Here is a 21,089-nt window from a genome sequence, read left to right as displayed (position 1 = left end):
CAGTCAAGTAGAGCAGTAGTGCATTGGACCCTTTCTTCTCAAATCGTGGCGAACTCAGATCTTGCACAATGGCAGGGTATGATCCTGTTCGTTTGACTTTGGTTATTCCCTGTCTTCAATCACCTTTATAATTGGCACAGGGTGAAGTCCTTGCTTGTACGTGTACTGTTTGTCAAGGGAAGAACAGTTATGCCTTTGTTTGTTTTGTGTGTTGTGCCTCGTTGTCGCACTATCTGACTGTATTATTATCTTGTTACCTTGGTGGACTGTTAGTCATAACTAGTAGCTTATAGGTCCTTTTCTCTTTACAAGAACAGATATCTTGCCACTTTGCAGGTTTATGGCGCTGGGCAACCCGCCTGCGTACAGATCAATACTTGGCCAACTCGTATTCAATTCTTTCTGGCCATGCTTTGCTATGTTCTTGTCACCATTCAGCCCATCCCACTTTACATGGTATCGACAATGCGGAGACGATATTCAGGATTGTCATGAAGTGTGCATTGTACCGCGCTCCCGCCAACATTATTTTGCCGGAAGGGTACGTACCTGTTTGCAATGGGTCCATTATCCTCCCCCCCCCCCCTCCCCCTCCTGATTATTTGGAATATGTTTGCACCTGTGTAAAAGCTTTTATTCTTTTGTGGCAATGTTCTACCCCCACCCCACTCACACACTCAGTTATATACATGTAGGGTGTTGCTGTTGATACCATCAGTGCAGTTTTTCCAGTGTTTTCATCCATTAGTTTCAGCCAGTTCAAAGGGGATAGTGTTATCATCACCCGCTATTGTTCATTTGCTGATGCACATTAGACTTGACCTTCTTCTGAATAATGTGTTTAACTTCTGTGTCTCTGTTTGTTTTTCTCAATCAGCTGTGTTCCTCCTCGTCTTGCAATCTCCCAACTGTACTGGAAAGGATGCGTCTTGCTCCTCACCCTGGCAGTTTACAATCCCAAAACTGTTGGTAAGTGTCTGCGGCTGTATGTTCAGCTTTTGGCTATGCTAGCTTTAGTGGGAACTGACTATTAAATACTCACTGGTTACTGAGTATTCACGCCCCCCCCCCCCCCCCCCCCCCGTTTCGTACAACGTACAATGAAGGCCAGTGTGCACGCAGTCTGGATATCTGCCATGCTGAGTTGATTTCTCACATGAGCTGTGTGGCTTTTAGTCAGTCAGCTGGTTCATATGGAGCAACCTCATGCCAACCGCACAGTACTCCAGAAGCAGAGCACATTTTTGAGTTTCCTTGCCCCGTTTGCATAGCAGATATAGTATTGTGTTGTGCCAGTGTCTAGCATGTCTCTTGTCTGGATCCACTGCAGGTATTTACGCATGGAAAGGTTACCCAGTACTACATTGCCTGATGGAAATGGTTATGACCAAGTAAGTGCTATACTGCATCTTGTATAAGCACAGTGCTGCTCAATGAAGTCCAGTCGCGTCACACGTTTACAAGAACGCGCCGGGCGTTGTGCAGCCCTCGACCTGCAAGCACTGGGCTGCGGAATGGTGCAAGGCTCGAACTTGAGTGACACGACTGGATTTCATCGAGCAGCACTGTATGTCATGTAGAGTGTCTCTTGTCCTTATCTCATGTTTGTACACACCTCTCTCAACCGGTGTCCTTTGTAATACTGACAACTTGTGACAAGTGTCTGCAATCGAATCATGATTCACGAAGGACTACTCTTTACAGTATGCAGTATTCTGGATACAGTCCCGTGGCCCGAGGGGTGCGGATAATCGGCACTCTACTGTAGCTTATGTGCATGGTGTTCTCGTGTTTTTCGCTAGCTGGATGAGGGTGGATGTGTGTGATTTTTGAAAATGACCATCTTACTCATCCTACGACACGTTTGTTTGTACTAAATGCCCCGACTGGTTTTGTTTTGTTTTGTTTTTGTTTTTCTCTGTCATTGCAGCACCTTTGTGTATCCTCCAAGCATTGGTCCAGGACAGACCAGAGAAGAAATCATTGCTAGAGACCACCAAGTAAGCACTGGCATCTACAGTCTTACTGAATTGGATGCATTTTGTGTGTGTGTGGGGGGGGGGGGGGTTCCATCATCCTGGACAGTGCTTCATATCTGTAAATGCCTGTTCCGCCTTTGACGTGACACAGACGGTATGGGATGTAATGGAGCGTATCAGGAAATACGCACATGAATACGGTAGTACAAGCTATGTTACAAAATCCTGGCAAGAAGTGCTCAATGCCACGAGGGCAGAGCCAAAACCTAATTCAGCCTAGTTCTGCTGCTAACTTGTGTAAGTACGGTCATCAGACAGCAACTGAAACCGTGAAACTCAGTGTTACAGCAGAAACGCTTTTGATTCCTCTCAAGTGTGTGTACTAGGCTCTGCACCTTGCCTTGGTGTATTGAGCACTGTCACGAGCAACCACAACTGCCTCCGAGTATGTGTACTGTAGTATGTTTTCTCGATTTCAACCCCCTCCTAATTAGCCCCCCCCCCCCCCCCCCCTCCTGTTCAACCCGGGTGAAGCGCATCATGTAAACGCTCCAGTCAATCTGTGTTCATGGCAGGTTTAGACTTCATGTAAACACTCCAGTCAATCTGCGTTCATGGCAGGTTTAGACTTGACCCGGGTTGAACTCCACCTGGGTTGAAAACTCTCGTGCAAAACTACAATAGTTTGAACAGCTCCTGTGGTGTAACGATATACCGTTTTGTGTATTTTTTTTGTACCTTTCTGCACAGAAACGGCAGCTTGAAATTGAAGAGATCCTGGCATACGAGAACCATCTATCACAGGCGTGCAACAGGCCGGTAGGAATTCTGCTATTGTTCACAAGTAGTCCGCTATACATGTACTTCAAAGTACCCAATGCTGTAGACAGCAAACTGTTTCGGCCATAAATGCCTCATCAGAACAGTTACGAGCTTTAACCCTTTGGAGCCCCAAATAATCCTGATAATTGTATGCATCTGCAATTGCGACATATTCTTTACCTTATTTTGGGCATAACTTTGGTGTTCGTTTTGGATTTCCATAATCTTGGGCTTCCTGGAAAGCTCTCCGCGAGCAGAGTAAGTAGAGCTCAAATTCAACACCACAGCAGTCACATATCCAACGCCACGGCGACTCGAACAGTCCACAGAGCTGGATATACGAACAAATTTCCTCGACGCCAGCCATTTCACTCTCATTCATCGCAGAACGCTCAATTTTTTTGCACTGAGTTTTCTTTTATGCTGGCCTCGTGCAGGAAGCCTGCCTGGGAAAAAGTTTGACTTTTGCCGTGACCGAAATGTCAAGCGTGATATCTCTGCAACGCGACATTGTAGCTCTTCGGCGATTGTTGCATTAGAAAGCTGAGCTTCGGCTTCTTCCCAGATATTTCGATCGTGGAAATCCGTCAAGTTTCGAGTGAGTTACGAACGTTTTAGTCCATCGACGGTATACCGTCGATATTTGACTGTGCAGGCTCCAAAGGGTTAAGCAAGACGAGCTGCCAGCCATGGTGCAAAGGAGGCACCACGGACTTAAAGATAGCTCGTCGCTCTAGCGCCAGAGTACTCTAACTACGAAAAGTAGCGGGCAATGCGTAATGCAGCAGCACTCAAAATTCGCTCAAAAAAGGGGGTGCGGCTTATACTCCAATGATCAAAATAGTTCTGAATCCAAGTTCTTGTTCAACCTCCTCAAAGCCCATATTTGCATGCTGATGACCATGCATTCTTTCAGAAGTCTGCAGTCCGTGTACATGGTGTATGTATGTTCGATGTGTATGGCTTTCATGCCCCTGGTTTTTTTTGTGATGTGTTTGGTTGTCTTGTCACTGGCTTCACTGTAGCCGGTCACCGAAGTCAAAAGTTTGCTCGTGAACACAGTCATCCACTGCGACGAGTCTGGTGGGCCTGCAAGGCGTCCTCAGAAGGATATCATTGAGCGGCTCCGAGCGTCCTCAAAGCGCCTGAAGTTGGGCGACCGACTGTGCAGGAGCCGCGATCCTGATTTTCTATTGGATGTCATTAATGCACAGGTAAGCTATTCTTATGGATATCATTAATGCACAGGTAAGCTATTCTTATGGATATCATTGATGCACGGGTAAGCTATTCTTATGGATATCATTAATGCACGGGTAAGCTATTCTTATGTGTCTACCTGCATTGCCACTCTGTTGGCCGCCTTTGGGCATAAACAAGTTCCGTAAAGTACCGCGAGAGTGCCCCCACTATCTCGTCCTTTTGTGGCCGTCTTGTGGCGGTGGTGTCCTGTCTGTAGGTCATACCACACGGACCTTAACATAACCAGAATTGTTCAACTTGACGATCCCCCGGCCCACAGCGGAATTTGTTCATGACGTCAGTTTTCCGGGGCCATTTGGTTCGTTCATATTAGGCAGGCATAGTGGGATGCTCTAAGAACTTGATTGAGAAACAGAGGGTATCAGGTTCAAGTCCTGCGATGCAGCGAATGGGATTTTCGGTCTTTGACCACTTTGGTGGTGGGTCTGATCTACTCACCTCCCACCGCTTTAGGAGCTGCTTCTGCGCCTTGATCTTTGAAGGTGGTGGCGTCCCAGCGGATGCGGAAAATTCGGTCTCCAGCTGAGTCTCACGCGAACCGCAAATCCTTCCATCTTTCTTTGGTTCGCTCATTCATAGCCAGACATCAATATACAACCACTATTTTGTACATTTCAGCTGCGGTAGTCGAAGGAGAACATTAACGACAAGCGGTAGATCCATGCACCCTGAACCTGATGAACTGACACCGTATCAACGAGACTAACGCTGAAAGGCATACACACTTGGCCATACTTCTGCCACAAAATGATGCGATAAAAAAATCCTGCTTTGGGTGCCATCGCACCTCAATGTATGAGTTGCACACTGTGGTTGGCATTTTCAAACTTTTACAGGAGAAGTGCTGTTTTCTCTGTTCTAAGTTGTTCTCTAGCATGCATAGACCCTGGAAATGATATTCGTATGGGGAGGGGGGGGGGGGGGGGGGGATACTTATCCATTCCGTTGTACTTATGGGGCCTCGAAGTTCAGAAAATTGGGTTTTCGTACTTTCAACTGGCCCAGTTACCATTTACATTGCTAGGAATTACGATTGTTCTTTTGTGGGTTTGATTTTTTTTGGTTTTTTTTGTTATGTTCTTCTCAGGGCGCCTCTCAATCCATGTCGTGGTTATCTGAACTAGTTGCCAATAGTGAAGGTTCTGGCTCCGTTGACCTGTTACCTACTCCATGCCTTTGTGAATTCCTGATGGCGCACTCTGAAGCTGAGTTAGATGCGAATGCCTGGGCACCAGTCGCGCTCAAGGACCATATGCAGCATGTCTTGAAAGTGGTAAGGACTATGCACCTGTGAGGCTGTGTGTATGTGTGTGTGTGTGTGTGTGTGTGTGTGTATGTGTGTGTGTGTGTGTGGGTGCGTGTGTGCGTGTGTGTGTGTGCGTGTGTGTGCGTGTGTGTGTGTGTGTGCGTGCGTGCGTGTGTGTGTGTGTGTGTGTGTGTGTGTGTGTGTGTGTGTGCATTTGTGTGTGTGCATTTGTGTGTGTGTGTGGTACTATGTGCATGTCTGCATCTGTGTGTGTCTGTGTGCATGGGTGCGCACACACGCACGCACACTCGTGCATGCATAACTTGTGATTGTGTGTGTGTGTGTGTGTGTGTGTGTGTGTGTGTGTGTGTGTGTGTGTGTGTGTGTCTGTCTGTGTCTGTGTCTGTGTGCACCTGATGTCTACTTGCACATGCCCTAGCAGTTTGGGCAGTCATGCTTCTTCGAGGTACTCTTCCTCTTTTGTTGTAGTGGTGTGCTATGCTTCTGTTCTTCTCTCTGTTCAGTCCTTTCATCCTTTTTTCCATTTCTTTGTCTATTCTTGCATACTTTGTGCAGAAACGTGATGAACTGGAGGCACGCATCAGAGGCTTGCTCTGTGGTGAGGACTGTACGCTGAAAGGAACTGTCGAAGTACTAGATTACTTCTTCAAAAAGCTCTCCTCTGATGGCGCCAGGTCCCGGCGTTTGAGCTTGAAGGTTAGTATGCATCAGTAGTATTGTCTTGTGCAGCTACGAGACACCCGTACCTGTGCAGGAAGCACTCATTTCTTGTATGAGATTGTTTAACGCTCCGTGCACAACCAGCACTGCTGATGTAGTACCCACTATCTCTGCCGCACAGCCTCACTGGCATTCTGCCTTGCCATTGTACTGACCCGCTGATCTGTTGTTGCTGCTCTGTGTACCGTTGAGTGCCTACTACGAAACAAGTACAATTATTGTCGTCCGTCTGTCTGTGTGCGTTTCAGTGCTTATCGTCTGTTCTAACAAACACTGGTTCACAGCGTATGCTGAGTGCCACAACTCCCATGGACGTTGTAGAGACGCCAGTGCCCAAGGACGACGACGCGTTTGATGTCGAGCTGCTCCTGGAGGAGAGCTTGGCCAGTACCAAGCGTTCTCCAGGTTAGTGTTGTACAGTGTATGTACATGTGTGTTGGGGGGGGGGGGGGGGGGGGCCTTTGACTTATCTGCCCCCCCCCCCCCCTCCCCCTCCCTCATAATTTGAAATAATGAAGTTTAGTGGCATGAATGTACTGCGGCAGTCTACAGTCTACAGTGTTCAGAAGTACACTGTACCTGGTGGCAGTGTAAGTGAAATCATTATGTATTGCAATATGTTCCAGAGATCAAGATGTTTAAAAATAGGATGCCAGTTTTTTTTTCCTTTTCCATTGTTATTTGTTAATATTGGCTCACTATTGTAAAACCTGACACTTCACTCTTTTTCTTGCAAGGCGCTGCTATCGGCATCTCATCCCTACCCGTTGAGGATATCGTGCTGTCTGCCTCGCTGAAGGATGAGTTTGGCTGGCTGCTAGTTGATTTGCCTCGCCTGAAGCACTTCAAGTCCGCTGTCCTTCCTTGCACTATTTCATCTTTGAGAGCCGTGAGTTGTCCACAGGGTGTAGCTATGTTACACTTCGCTTCCCTATGAATACACATTCAATACAGCATATAGCATGCCTGTACTAGGTGTGGATTGAGTGTCATTGTTTAGTTCCAGCAGTTGGTGCTTGTAGCGCACGATTTTGTGCTTGGTGTTTGAAGCTGTAACAACACGTTGTGCCTCTTCTATTATGACTATACAGTTACTATGGATGCATGAAACACTGATGATGCACGGTATCACTGAATCGTATCGGGTGTATGAGGATGGACATTGGTCCTGACTCCTCTTCTTGCTCTTCACTGCTTTGCTTCGCTTCAGGCATGTATGTCGGAGTCCGACCCATCTGTTATCCGCGCCTTCATCTGCTTTTTAGCCGAGCACACACCCAAAAGTGATGTAGCATCTGTGGCCAAGGTATTTTTCTTTCTTACTTGAACAAGTGCTTTCTATTGTGGGAGAGTGCACAGCAATACTAGTACTACGACCTGACTACAAGTGCTGCGTATCAACAAATGCTTTGACCTATCTGTCCAAACTTTCTTCTGGATCTTACTTGCCTCTCCTGTCAGATGACATCACCAGTTTCGGATAGTGTGCAGGTGCAAGTGTTGTTTTGTTTTATTGTGTTTGTAGGACTTTGCAGACATGGTCGTGAAGCGTCCCAATGTGTTTAAACATGTCCACGTTTTGTTTTGTTTTTATTGTGTTTGTAGGATTTTGCAGACATGGTCGTGAAGCGTCCCAATATGTTTAAAAATGTACACATTTTGTTTTGTTTTATTGTGTTTGTAGGATTTTGCAGACATGGTCGTGAAGCGTCCCAATGTATGTGACCAGGTCCTTGGCACGTCTAGCTGCAGCATGACCAGAACTTCATCAGGTCAGTTGCCGACGCCGGCACTGTTTTACGACAGTTGTCCTGCTCACTCGGCCCTCCTACTGTTCCGCACATGTCGGTGAATACTGCAGCAACTGTTGTGCACCAACGTCTGTCCCAATGTTGCAATAGGTTCTTGAATCTGCTGCATTCTTCTATGTAGAGGGTGCTTTTGGAATGTAGAGTACCTTTACCATGCGATGTACTGTATAACCACAATGAACGAACATTGAAATCTAACGATTTAACGAATTGAAATAATTTGTTGCCTGCAAAGCATATACGTATTCTTTAGATTCTTTAGTGTGTACAGTCATTTGCTGCGTTCGACAGCCAGAATTTGTCAACATGTTATGTTGTTATAAACCAACAAAAATCCAGAGACTGTTAACTTTGAAAAGTTCGAATGGTGTTAAAATATGTGATCTTACAGTACTTGATGGGTGTCCATAGCAGGGATATTCTACTTCATCTGTGTTGCTGTCTTCGCTCAATGACCTCACTGTGCATGCTGTCTCTCCAGTGTTACTTTATTGTTTTTTCTTTTTACACTGCTGGTAAGCACGTCCATGTAACTACTGTATATGTATGTATGCGTGCGTGTGTGTGTGTTTGTATGTGTGTGTGTGTGTGTACGTGCTTGTGTGTGTGTGTGTGTGTGTGCGTGCATCCGTGTGTGGGTGTGTGTGTGTGCGTGCATCCGTGTGTGTGTGTGTGTTTGTATGCGTGTGTGTGTACGTGCTTGTGTGTGTGTGTGTGTGTGTGTGTGTGTGTGTGTGCGTGCGTGCATCCGTGTGTGTGTGTGTGCGTGCATCCGTGTGTGTGTGTGTGTGTGTGTGTGTGTGTGTGTGTGTGTGTGTGTGTGTGTGTGTGTGTGTGTGTGTGGTGTGTGTACTATGCTGTCTGGTGCAGGTGATGAGGAGACATGTTCAGTCGTGCTGACTGCTCTGCTCAAGCTGTTCAGCCGTGCTATCCAGCTGGCAAGCCAGGAAAAGGAGGTGCTCGCGGCCTGGGTCAGTTCTTGTGGCATGACTTTTCCATACTCTTTGATTTACTTTCTATTGGCAAAGTCGTGGGCTATCTTGCTGTTGGAGCGTATGCGTTATATAAAGTTGGAAGTTGAATAGTGTTGTACGAATATCGCCAGGTAAGGACTTATATCCATAAGTCGCATAACCCATCCATCCATGTTGTAATTTGTTTGTTCATCTATATGTACTATATAAATAATTTGTATCTGCACGCTGAGCATGTTTGCATTGTGTTGAATTTCAACTTCGTTTTGCAGGCCCAAATGTGCTTGATAAAAATCGCCATTTCATTGAAATACGTTGTGTTCTGTATTTGGTTACAGGACAAGGATGCTACACAGCTCGTGCAATTTCCCACCGGTGAAATGGTGGCGTTGCACGTATTCATTGTCCATGCTGTCATCGGTCTGCTTTGTAAAATGCCTTCACTGGGTAGGTCTGCTTGAGTGTCGCGTGGATCAGTTGTGCCCTGTGCATGCATACGCACAGGTGTTGCTTCTGCTGTATACCAGACTGTCCAGTAAATTGTTCTGAAGAGAAGTGGTCTTTTCTATGCTATTTTGATGTTTTGAATTGTCCGTAAACTCCAACTACAAGCCACTTACACATTTGTAACTTTCCACTTCTCCAACTCCCAAATGGTCTCTCCACTGGAAATAAATGACTTTCATACATTCCAGCAATTCTTTAGGCCGGGCCCATCATGAGGGTGCAGCACATGGGCTGTTATAGATATTTTGAAATTGTCGTGATTGACATAGGACTTCCTCCTTGACGAGCTACTCTTGTAGTCGGGCTACTCTGCTGCTCTGCTGTACCTTGGTAGGATACTGCTGTGTGCATGTGTGCCCGCCGCGTTGTGCAGATAATCCGTTGTACGAGGCTGTGCTCGACCTGTGGTTCCCAGAGTCCGGTGCCCTGACTACCGCTTACCTGTTGGATAGCCACGACGAGGCTGTCATGTTCTCTGGCACGCTCCGGCCCAAGATAGTCCTCTCCAGTAACCAGCGCTTGCTAGATGCGGGTAGGTGGTGCTAGTTAATGCTCCTTTGTCTCTCTGTCTATTGTGCTGGAGTTAGTGTGTCATGTGCCTTTGACTACGTACTTGGTTCTTGGCGTTGGTATTGTGCACTTGGTTATACATGTTCTGATATGTGTCTCCATAGCCTTGGCAATGAGCAATGGAGAACGTCTTCTACTGTACTATTCTTGGGGAAAGTACCAATTTATATTTACACTTCTCTCTCCTCCACTTTAAGTAAAAAAATTACGAGTCTTCCTAGTGACTGAATGGTAATGTGTATGTACATGTATGTCTGTTCAGCCTGTTTTCTAGAGATGTAAACTTGCTTGTGTGGCTGTGTGGTCATGTACGCGTGTGTGCGTGTGTGTGTTTGTGTGTGTGTGTGTTTATGTGTGTGTGCGTGTGCGTGTACATGTGCGTGCATGTCCGTATGCTTGCGTGTTGTGTGCCAATGCTCAGTTCTGCATTCCTCCACTGTAACTCAGCTAGTTCACGACCTGTACTTGTTTGGTGTTCCTCTGGTCAATGCAAGGTCAGTCACAGTTACACTAACTATTATTATGATAATGATCATACACACCATGTCCTTACTATACAACATATTTGGCTGATCGTACATGCGACCTGGGCTTGATTCTGCTCTCAGCAGGTGCAAGAGCGCCGGGTTCTGTTAACGTAACAAGTGAGAGACAAAATGGGAAAAAAGAAAAGTCTGAACTGAGAGCTGCAGGTGCTGAGAATAGAAAAAGAAGGAAATGAATTGCAGCTGATCTTGTGTTCCCCTCAGCTAGGCTAGGTGTGTATAAATATGTTGGGGAACTTCTTCTTCGTGCTCGTCTCTACATTGCTGCTGGAGAGATGGTGGTGTTCCAAACATGTTGATGGTGTGCAAAACAATATCCACTTCACCTTCAACTCACCAACATCGCTGATGCTCTGCAAGGGGAACAGCACAGCATTTGCAAGGCTGTCCACACTTCCAATCTACTGTATGTCATATTGTTGTACGAGACTCCCGTGGATTATCAATTGTCTTCACTATATTCTATACAGTCACAGCAGTTTATCAAACAACTGTGTACGAATCGTGAACTGTGATGTTTCCAATTCCTCTCTTGCATTGTCTCTAGTAAAATCATCCAGGCCTTAGAGAAGGAGCTGGCCCGTGACCAACAGTCCCTGGACAGTCCCGAGGTTGACAAGGGTGAGTTCACTGTGTGTGTGTGTGTGTGTGTGTGTGCGTGCGTGCGTGCGTGCGTGCGTGCGTGTGCGGTGTGTGTGCGTGCATGCGTGTGTATGTGTGTGTGTGTGTGTGTGTGTGACACTGGGGGCAGGGGTAACTGCAGTTGGATCCCAGGACGGATACCCTGATGCCGTCAATCCTTTTTCTGCACCTTGTCCTCACCCACTTACTGAGGTGTGGTGAGCCCATAAGTGGGATCATTTTCAAGTCCACCCAGAGTTTTGGGGATTTCAGGGGGTGTCGGCCGTTGGGCGGTTCAATAGCCAATTGAGTCATCTTTCCAAGATTCCTTTTGAGTCTCTCTCCCCTCTCCCGGGGAGACCCACGTGACCAGTTTTGGCAGTGAGCAACAAGTACAAGTACAAGTACAAGTGTGTGTGTGTGTGTGTGTGTGTGTGTGTGTGTGTGTGTGTGTGTGTGTGTGTTGTAGCTTTCCGGCTCATGGAGCTCTTCGTTGGTATGGCAGCAGTGCTCATGCATAATAAACTAAATCACAATACCTGAGGAAACTGTCACCACTTCTTTCTAAGCATATTGCATATCCTATCGCAGATCATAAACCTCAGGTTTTGCTCTTCCTTTATCAATATCAACATTTACATTGGAAAAATAGGGTCCATACCGCACACAACACTCGCTAATATAAAATAATTGTGTTACGAAGCGCATTGTACTCAGACATGTCGGTGAAGTGATGAAGCTCCTGCAGGCATGTCAACCTTGTGCTTTGCTATGTAATTCACTCAACTGGTGCCGCGTGGAGAGGCCGGATGCATTAGTAGGTAACAGAGAGTGTGTCTGAGCTCACACGCGTGGGCACTCCCGACGGTAGTCGTTATGAGCTACTCATTGCACTGTGTGGATATAATCTAGTTGGTCATTGGATATGGTGTTAGGGTATCTGACGCCAATCCAGTTTCTCACCTGCCTACTGACTGCGTGACGTTTCTCTGCAGCTTACCTGTGCCGAGTGCTGCGTGTTCTGAAGCGGCGTGGTGTTCAAGGTGGCCAGGAGATTTTACAAATGCTGGATGGATACGAAGTGGCCAACACAGGTATGCGTCTGCTGGCAGTGTGGGCTTTTTTCTGAGCTTTCTGCTTCTGGGGCTGCCGCGAAGGTGACTGCTGCTGCTGCTGCTGTGCCGGCTGCTGCTTCTGTCAGTCAATGCTGGAAATTGTTCCTGCCGTAGGCATACTGACTTACACTCATTCCTCGCGTAGCTATGTAATCAGGGGCCAGGCACTGCTCATAAATTCCAAATATCCATAGCTTTGTATCATGTACACTTCACTTCTGATGGGGCGGGGATCAGATAATTTATTCTAGGGTATCGGACATCATTGTATCGGTACTCACTATATAATAATACCAAGAGTACATAACCCCCTGGGGGTTATGTACTCTTGATAATACTAATACATTGTACAGCAGGTGCCATGGCTAAATTCAGGACATTGCATTTTGCCCCCATCACCACTGCTCCTGTAGCTTGTGCGTGCGACTTGTGACAAGTGTTTTGTGCATCCGTGAACTAGCTTACCCAACCCTGTAGTTTCCTTGGTTGCTGCGGATAGGTCCTACAAGTATGTGTTTCATTTGCTTACATTGTAACTAACTGCTTCTTCTGTACATGTGCTTTGTAAGGTTCTTCTGCAAGGCATTGTGGGCTGAAGCCGGTGGTGGTCAAGGAAGAAGCAGAGGAGGAAAAGATGGATGTATCACCAGCAGCCCGGCTACCTCACATGTGAGTGCTAGTGCATACTGTAAACCCTGAAATGGTTGCGTCGGTTTTAGTTCGTGATTTGCGAGCACAGACAAACTTGCACTTGGAGATGTTTGTGATTGGAGTCAATTTCCTCAGTTTCTTTGCTACAATTCTACGTTTTGCGCCGGCTTACTTTTGCGATTTCACGCCTAATGCGAAAACTGCGCAGGATTCCGTGTCCCAAAGGTTTCCGAGTTCTGTGTTGGGTCACTTGTGCATGTGTTATGTGCTGGTGAGTTGTAACCTGCAATCCTACATGTACTAGTGGAGATGTGCTATGTGGACAAGGTAGAAGAGCCTGTCTGCTAACGGTGAAGCATGGTGATATTGATGTGTTCTGCTCTGATATGCTTCAAGACACGCACTATATCCCACCGTCAAGTACTATCTTGTCTCCTCTCCTTTTGGTTTTGTCTGCATGTATTGTGTGTGTGTGTGCATGCGTGCCTGTGCAGTGATATACCCAAGTCTATTGAAAAGTGGCATCACTTTGTAAGAAAGGTAAGATGGCCATTATTTAGCCTACAGCGTATGATGTGTATGGTGTGTATGGTGTGTGCTATCAATACACATGGTATCACATTACTCCACTCAAGATGTGTGCTATCTCTTTTCCTGATGCTAGTCCAGCATGGTCTACTTCGTGAAAACGACATGGGGAATTACTTTTCTACATCAGTGCTAGATGTATATGTGTGTGTGTGTGTGTGTGTGTGTGTGTGTGTGTGTGTGTGTGTGTGTGTGTAGCATTATAGTAATAATGCAGATTAATGGGTGCACGCGGCTGCTTCGTGCTACCACCCAAACTATGCTGCTATGAACGTGCGCTGTACGTGCTCACATGGTACTCTATGCATCGTGGCATTCTATGTGTCATACAACGTGACACTCAACGCGACATTCATTCATGCGCGACGCTCAACGTAGGCGGCATGCGTCGTAGGCACTCAACGTGTCATACTAAAGTTTGGCATTCATGCGTGTCGCTCGCCTCCGATGTGGAAGGCGTGTGGCGGCGTTATGATGACGCTTGCTCGTAACTTAACGTGGGTGGGTTTGGCGGTGTTATGATGGCGCTTGCTTGTAACTCAACGTGGGTGGCATGCATCGTTGCATGTCTTGCTAGAGTTTGCTCTGCTATATATTTTCGATTCGTTCTGTGCGACGATCATTCTTCCTTGCTCGTAGTGTTATATATTTCGATTCGTTCTGAGTGCGGATCACTCTTGTCAGATCATTGTGTTTCACCCACCCACCTCCCATTTCTCATCTCTCATTTACTTTGATAAAGTAAATAAAGGGGTGTTGGCCATGCTCATTTCCGGCTACTCAGGGCTCTCGGTCTTCGTCCCTTGGACGTGACTATCCTCTTGGCTCCGCCAAGATCCTGCTCTCTCTGTAGCCTCTCACTTCGCTGGCCAGCACCCTCCTAACCGCAAGCTGCTGTGTGTTGTAGTTAATGTGCGCGCGCGCATGTGTGTGTGTATGTGTGTATGTGTGTGTGTGTGTGTGTGTGTGTGTGTGTGTGTGTGTGTGTGTGTGTGTGTGTGTGTGTGTGTGTGTGTGTGTGTGTGTGTCTACCTGTGTGTGTCTGTGTGTCTGTGTGCCGGCTGTGGATTGTTAGCTGTTCATCGAGGTTGATCTCTCGCACGCGCGCCCGCTTGTGAACACAATGGCAAAGGTATGTGTATATGCATCTTTCCCTCAAACCAGTGAGCATGCAATGTTGTAGGTGTAACCGTTTGTGACCACACCAATGGCTGCATGATCTGTTGATGTCATTTACCCGCCAATGAAAGTACTTATTTGCCTGCCAATGAACGTACTTATTTACCTGCCAATGAAAGTACTTATTTACCTGCCAATGAAAGTACTTATTTACCTGCCAATGAAAGTACTTAGAATGAATAGGAACCTGTTAGTGTATTGCTTTCAACTACCACATGTCTATACACTATGCAGTTGTCCAATGCAATACTGCTGATCATTTGTAGTTTCCTAATCCAGTATTCAGTCGAAAGTGAAGTATTTGGTTGTGTCTCTGTCTATTTAGGTCTTGCAGGCGTCACTGAGTGCTGCTCAGCAGGCATGCACCAGGAAGAGTGGCGTGAAGCGAGAAATTGTCCACGGTGAAGTCATGGATGGTGGTGATATGGTGTGTGCCGCTTTCTCTCGAGTAAGTCGGGCGCTCGGTGGCGGTACATGGCGTGCGTTTGTGTATGGGGGGTCGTCTTGCGTGTGTGCTCTTGGTGCGTATGGTTTTTCTCTTTGACGGCGAATACTGTATGATGTCGGTATCACATGATCATGTCAATAACACTTGTTTGTACCATTCTCTGGTAACTGGACATGTATGTGACTGTGCCGTGTAGATCCTCAATTCCGACGAATCTGAAGTGTTTGCCACGGCTCTGTCCGAGCGTTCCAGTGCGTCATGCCGTATCCTACAGCTCCTCTCTGCAAGACAGGTATGTCCCAGGGCTCTGCTGCTCCCGTTGCTTCCGCCTTTTCTTAGCTTGACGTGCAGTTGGGGGGTTAGGTAGCAAGATGCTTAATACTCAATCAGTGAGACTCAGACACCAGGGCACTCCTATACAGAACTTAGCAGGGAGCAGACAACTGACGTGTCTGTGAGAATGACGGAAGCGCACAAGCCAGCAACATACATGGCCCGTGTTCTGTTTTCACAGAATACTGGTTGTGAACAGGGAGGAAGTCAGAGGTACGTCTTAACCTAGTTCTCCTTCTGCTATGCAGCAATACTCTTTTTTCCCAAGCAATACTGCATGGCAGGAAATTGTTGATACATTTGCTATCCATTCTGTTCTGCTTTGATTGCGTTCTGATTTTTCTGTGGCTTATGTTGTATGTGTGTTGTGTGCGTGCGTGCGTGTTTTCGTTTTGCTGTACCTAGGCTATTTTGACTCAGCAAGGCAAACCGTCATCACACTTTGTCCATCTACTGGAAGCACTGGTTGGTTTTGGACGGCATATGCAAGGTATAATTATACAGCTGTGCAAGAAAACCTCTTTTTTTGTAAAATTTACTCCTGAAAGCCTCCATTATGTGCCATGAAGTGATCTGACGAATGGGTATCTATATCTGTTTTGTTTGGATTTACAGGCGGTGCATTTGCTCACTCGTTGGCCTTGGCAGCTAAGAAGTATGGCAGGTCTCTACAGCCCATTGCTGACACAAAGGCTGGTGAGTGTAGTCTTTGGATATCGCCTTCAGATAGGCAGTTTGGAGCACGATTTTGGAGCACGATGTGCAAGGCATATGTATGTGCGTACAACTCAGCAGCACAGCAACTCTCTATACATCGTCAAAGCTCCTATTATGGTCGTTCAGCCATTAATAGCTGTCTCAATAGCCACATGACATCAGTCGCCTTGCAGCAGCACTCTATGTTAGTACGGTTGTAGTACGAATGTTAATCATTTGCCCACTACCTCAATAGCCACATGACATCCTTGTTCAACACCAGCCCACAGAAAAGATTGCACCTACACATGTAGTGGAAGATTGGTGATCACTAGTGTACTTGGCTGAAACATTAGTTCTACATCTCGGTTGATGATCTCTCTCTCTCTCTCCTCTCTCTCTCTCTCTCTCTCTCTCTCTCTCTCTCTCTCTCTCTCTCTCTCTCTCTCTCTCTCTCTCTCTCTCTCTCTCTCTCTCTCTCTCTCTCATGAATTGTGTTTTGTGTATCTGTGCTGCAGAGCTGGAAGCAGCTCTTGGTGAGCTCGTACCTAAGTGCTTTACTCGCATCAAGAAAGAGGTTGGTGTGCGGCCGCCTTCTTACACCTGTATATCTGAGCAGGTGCTCAGTGACTTTGTTGTGCAGCGTGCTGTAAAGGCCGTGCGTGCAGCCAAGGACGCTGGTACGGAAGTTGATGAGAAGTTGCTTCGTACAGGTAAGCACTGTTGGAATATTCTGAAACAAATATTGAGCGGCAGCTCTCATTGTCAGCTAGGCTTCATCTTCTGTCTCCTCTCTACCAGGTGATCTGGTATGTGTATTCTGCTAGGTAACAATCATGTGTATGCCATGCAGACACCAAGCCTTCATCTGACCTGCATTGTGTGACATGTCATTGTTGCTTCTTCACCTGCTAGCTCTGGAAGAACTCTGCCACTGTTGCTCCATGCACCTGGAGCGAGTTGTGGATGTGATCTTCTCACCGTCGCCAACGACCGGCAAGCTGCTACTTGTCTCTTGTCCTTGTCCTGCTACTGCCAGTAGTGGTATGCCAAGCAACCATGCTACTAGTACTATTCACAATGGCCGTAACGGTCATGGGACCATCACCACCGTCACCGCTGCTGCTGCTGCTGTGCCTGCTTCTTCCGCCATGTCCAACCTGGTACACCTAGCCTGCTCCATACTCAGCAACATTGATGCAGGCGTGGCGGTCGGTGAGAGAAGTCCTCGCCTCTCAGTCAATGTCAAGGTAAGTGCAGCATGTCCTGTACTGTCATTTCCACTATTTTCTCAATGCTTTTCGGCAAAGTGCCACACTTCTGTCTGGCACAACACACTGTGCTATAGTGCTGCTTTTTTCCCCTTGCACCTTTTCTTCCTCCACCAAAGCTCTTGGAGTGATGCAGACAGACATGGCGGATCTGATCCGATTTGGTATTTTTCCACAGCATACCTCTCATATTATATAGGCTGCTCCCAACGCTTTTTAAGGTCGTGCGTCTTCCTGCCAACTGACTGGCTCACACCTGCCAACTGGAGCACACAGAAAGCATGTCAAACCTCTCACCTGGCAAACCTGCAAGAAAGCATCGCTCCCTGCTCAATGCACAGTATCAAGGAAAAATCAGCCCTCGTCGGTTTCTTACAGGTTGCCGAGTGGAAGGTTTGACATGCTTCTTGTATGCTCCAGATTTTAGCTGCAAGTCAGGCACGTGCCAGTCAGTCAGTCAGCAGGAAGCACAAGCCCTTCTGTTGGGAATAGAGTGACAGGCAATTTCTTCAAATATCTCCACATCGGTCACAACGTCGCCATAGCTCACTCGCTCTCTGCATTTGTTTTGGCTTGGTTCTGCTGACAGGAGGACGGGGAATCCGAGCAGGGCAACTCCCCCACTTCACCGCAAGACATTCCGAAGAAATCCCCCGGTGGCTATGCTCGGCTAGGTGGTCTTCTTATTGACCGTCTGCAGCTTCTCGATCCAGAATTGACACAGGTCAGCTATTGTCTGTATACTGACATTATGTGCGTGTGTGTATGCACTGCAGTACTGTCGGTCGCCGAAGAACTGGGGGGATCAGCTTTGTAGCCTAGACCGTTCTTATTATACAGTCTATGCACAGTTGAGTCAACGTGTACACGTTGGTATGCTGTGCTTTGTGAAATTCTAGCCGGTTCTTTCTTCAGCGCTACGTTCTTTGGAACCCGGCAGTACTGTGTTCTGTATTGTGTGCAGTATTGTGTATATGTGTGCAGTATTGTGTATATGTGTGCAGTATTGTGTATGTGTGTGCATACTGTGTCACCCTATGTGAGTTACTGTGTGCAAGTACGTGACATGTACTCTGCCTACTTGTAGTCCGTCTATACAATGTAAGAATAGAATATTCATTGCTTCGAAGGGAGTACGATCGACCCGGCATCACATTGAATTGCAGTGCTTTTGGTCGTGCTTTCGAGAAGCGTAGTATGGCAAGAGCCAGCTCTTTGGTTACTTTCGATGTCTGTATAAATGTGTGTGTGTGCTGGTGTGTGTGCTGGTGTGTGTGCGTGTGTGTGTGTGTGTGTGTGCCTATATATGTGCCTGCGTGTTTGCACGCACGTGTGTGCATGTGTGTGTCTTTGGGTCTGTGTGCATGCGCATGCGCACGTTCGCTGTGTGAATGCGTATGTATACCGGTGTGTATGTGTATACATGACTAGATTGCTGCCGGTGCTCAGCGGCGACTGCTCTTCTCACGGTCATCAGGTCAGTCTCGCTCCCTTCTGGACTGTACTACTAGTTCACCAAGCGACACAGCAATGGATATGGATGATCGTGCTGCTGCTAGTGTGTTTGCTGCAGCTTCTAAAGGCGATGCTTCATGTCAGGAGGTGAGCTGTCACGCTTCTTATTTGACCATATTCCATGCCTGTCTAAGTGTTGATGTGTCCTTATTGGCATGGCCGCAATGGCCTCATGAGTTTGCCTGGTACGCTATTTCTGCGTAGGATCTCTCCACCGGTATGATGTCCCAGCTTGAATGTCTACTTTGTACTCTCTGTTAATTTTCCATGAGAATGAATTAGAAAACTGCACTGCAGCTGTATTTATGGTTGAATAATACGATATGGTGGTAAAGACACAAAGTGGCAAAGTGGTGGCAAAGACATCTCTGTTACATGTGTTGTTATGTTTTATACGAGATCAGTTTAGCTCCTTATGATCAGGAGTGGTCCTTGGTAGAGTTATATGTGGCACGCAAGGGATGTACTCCAAGTCCAGACAAGGAGACATATCTCATAGTCATATCCACTAGCTTGCTTGGGCTTTGCAACTGGCTACGACTTATACGGCTATCTGTCCTCTAGGGATGGTTTTTTTAATGAAGTACTCCCTTTTGCTAACCACTGGCATTACATTCTTTACTGCTGTCGTTGGATTGTTGTCGTGCAGTCTACAGAGTTACCGTCCAATTTCCGACAGTCACTGCTTGTCTCTCTACTGGCTCACCAGTCTTCATGGTCCAGTCTAGCTCAGAAGATGCACTGGCTCTTTGACGATCAGCACGTCAATAGGAAAGAGTAAGTGCTTAGAGTTGAATGCCCTGTCATTGCACTTCGGGGTGTCTTCCTGTTATTGCTTACCGGTACTTGGTGTGCGGAGCTAAGTCCGTCTTGTTTGCTCTGTGGCCGTGTGTTCTGGAATGCATTGTGTGGCTGTGGGTGTGGGTGTGTGCGTTCTTGTGTGCGTTCTTGTGTGTGTGGGGGGGGGGGGGGGGGGAGGCGTTCCGTGCATTTGATTTCATTTAGCGTTAAGTGTCATGGTCTGTTCGTCCCGTTCCTTTCTCTTCACTTCATGCAGCACTGATGCCAGTGTGACTCTGGACTTCATCGATGCTTGTTTGAACTTGCCGCGCTTACGCCAGGGACGTGTTCGTAAGGACTATGCCATGGGAGCGGAGAGCAGAGTGAGTTCTAATCCTGCAATTCTTGGGTTGGCTTTTATGCTGACAATGATGCCTCATGCTACATGAGCCCCGTAAGAAAAGGAACAAAAGGTCTACCTGTTACTTCTTGTGATTTGTGCTCGTGCTACTGCAAAGATCACTACTCTGTCTTTAGAGCAGCTGATGTAACTGAGGTACATATCTGCACTGTGTGCTAGTAGGTCGTGGTAAGTGTGTACAAGACCAGTCCCGCTGCAGTGTGGCATGTTTATTCTGTTGGGTGTAAGATGCAAGATGGCCGTAGCATGTGTCACCATGCCTCGGTGTTGCAGTGATGGTTTCCACATGGAACCTAGCAACTTTACCTCAACTGTGCTCCAGGCGCGTGCCCCGTATGGGTTCCTGGGTGCCCGGAACCCCCCCCCCTTTTTCGCTCAAAATGCAGGATTTGCTTCATTTTTTGAAATTTTTCCCGCGGGGAGGCCCCCGCAACCCCCCCCCCCCCTTTGAAGGGCACCGGTGCACGCGCCTGTGGGATGCATACACAGTACAGCATAGGTCCTGCAACTGGAGGCTTTTGAGTGGTGTTATGGCGAGTACATGTACTAAGTATTCTATTCTCTTCTTTTCTCCTCTTTCTTGCGCGTATTGCGTTTAGGGGGTTGGAGAAGACCGGCTATTCCTCCATCTCTCCACAGAACATGTCAGAGCTCTGGTGAAGCTAGTGCTGAAGGAGTGCCAAGATATGGCTCCCTCTCCTAGTGACACCGGCGTTAGGCGGGATGCTTTGCAGGATTGTCCAAGGTAAATATGCGTAGTGTGTGTGTGTTTGTACGTTATAATTTTTATACTTTTAATGTATGTGTATGTGTGCGGGTGTGCATACGTGTGTGTGTGTGTGCATGTTTGCATGTACTGACAAGCATGATATGTCTAGGTGCACTGGCATAGATATAAAGACAAGGAAAAGAGCTGTAATTCTAACCAAGTGCTCATCTTTGTCCGTTCTCTTTCTTCATCCACCACCCACTGCGTGACTGCATGTATGTGCCAGTAGATTCTCCCTTGAAAG

The 21,089-nt window shown here is 47.1% G+C and overlaps 1 protein-coding gene across 1 annotated transcript in view; it reads left to right on the top strand.

Annotated features, from left to right (window-relative positions):
- LOC135809316 (integrator complex subunit 1-like) overlaps positions 1 to 21,089 on the top strand; it is a 54,482-nt gene that overhangs the window by 20,176 nt on the left and 13,217 nt on the right. The window contains exons 19-50 of the mRNA XM_065322650.1: positions 439 to 541; positions 878 to 969; positions 1,331 to 1,391; positions 1,931 to 2,000; positions 2,730 to 2,798; positions 3,827 to 4,015; positions 5,152 to 5,337; positions 5,887 to 6,027; positions 6,300 to 6,456; positions 6,789 to 6,940; positions 7,262 to 7,357; positions 7,736 to 7,823; positions 8,733 to 8,833; positions 9,175 to 9,283; positions 9,717 to 9,875; positions 10,335 to 10,407; positions 11,006 to 11,079; positions 12,075 to 12,173; positions 12,764 to 12,863; positions 13,340 to 13,385; positions 14,509 to 14,565; positions 14,938 to 15,060; positions 15,257 to 15,352; positions 15,799 to 15,883; positions 16,009 to 16,089; positions 16,608 to 16,802; positions 17,005 to 17,339; positions 17,950 to 18,084; positions 18,792 to 18,962; positions 19,525 to 19,652; positions 19,933 to 20,038; positions 20,676 to 20,821. Coding sequence (XP_065178722.1) covers positions 439 to 541; positions 878 to 969; positions 1,331 to 1,391; positions 1,931 to 2,000; positions 2,730 to 2,798; positions 3,827 to 4,015; positions 5,152 to 5,337; positions 5,887 to 6,027; positions 6,300 to 6,456; positions 6,789 to 6,940; positions 7,262 to 7,357; positions 7,736 to 7,823; positions 8,733 to 8,833; positions 9,175 to 9,283; positions 9,717 to 9,875; positions 10,335 to 10,407; positions 11,006 to 11,079; positions 12,075 to 12,173; positions 12,764 to 12,863; positions 13,340 to 13,385; positions 14,509 to 14,565; positions 14,938 to 15,060; positions 15,257 to 15,352; positions 15,799 to 15,883; positions 16,009 to 16,089; positions 16,608 to 16,802; positions 17,005 to 17,339; positions 17,950 to 18,084; positions 18,792 to 18,962; positions 19,525 to 19,652; positions 19,933 to 20,038; positions 20,676 to 20,821 — 3,823 coding nt within the window. The remainder of the gene's footprint in view (positions 1 to 438; positions 542 to 877; positions 970 to 1,330; positions 1,392 to 1,930; positions 2,001 to 2,729; positions 2,799 to 3,826; positions 4,016 to 5,151; positions 5,338 to 5,886; positions 6,028 to 6,299; positions 6,457 to 6,788; positions 6,941 to 7,261; positions 7,358 to 7,735; positions 7,824 to 8,732; positions 8,834 to 9,174; positions 9,284 to 9,716; positions 9,876 to 10,334; positions 10,408 to 11,005; positions 11,080 to 12,074; positions 12,174 to 12,763; positions 12,864 to 13,339; positions 13,386 to 14,508; positions 14,566 to 14,937; positions 15,061 to 15,256; positions 15,353 to 15,798; positions 15,884 to 16,008; positions 16,090 to 16,607; positions 16,803 to 17,004; positions 17,340 to 17,949; positions 18,085 to 18,791; positions 18,963 to 19,524; positions 19,653 to 19,932; positions 20,039 to 20,675; positions 20,822 to 21,089) is intronic.

Source organism: Sycon ciliatum, chromosome 2 (assembly GCF_964019385.1).
Source record: "Sycon ciliatum chromosome 2, ocSycCili1.1, whole genome shotgun sequence".
Lineage (NCBI taxonomy): Eukaryota > Metazoa > Porifera > Calcarea > Leucosolenida > Sycettidae > Sycon > Sycon ciliatum.
Note: the sequence above shows the minus strand (reverse complement) of the source record. Positions and strands in the feature narration are given on the sequence as shown.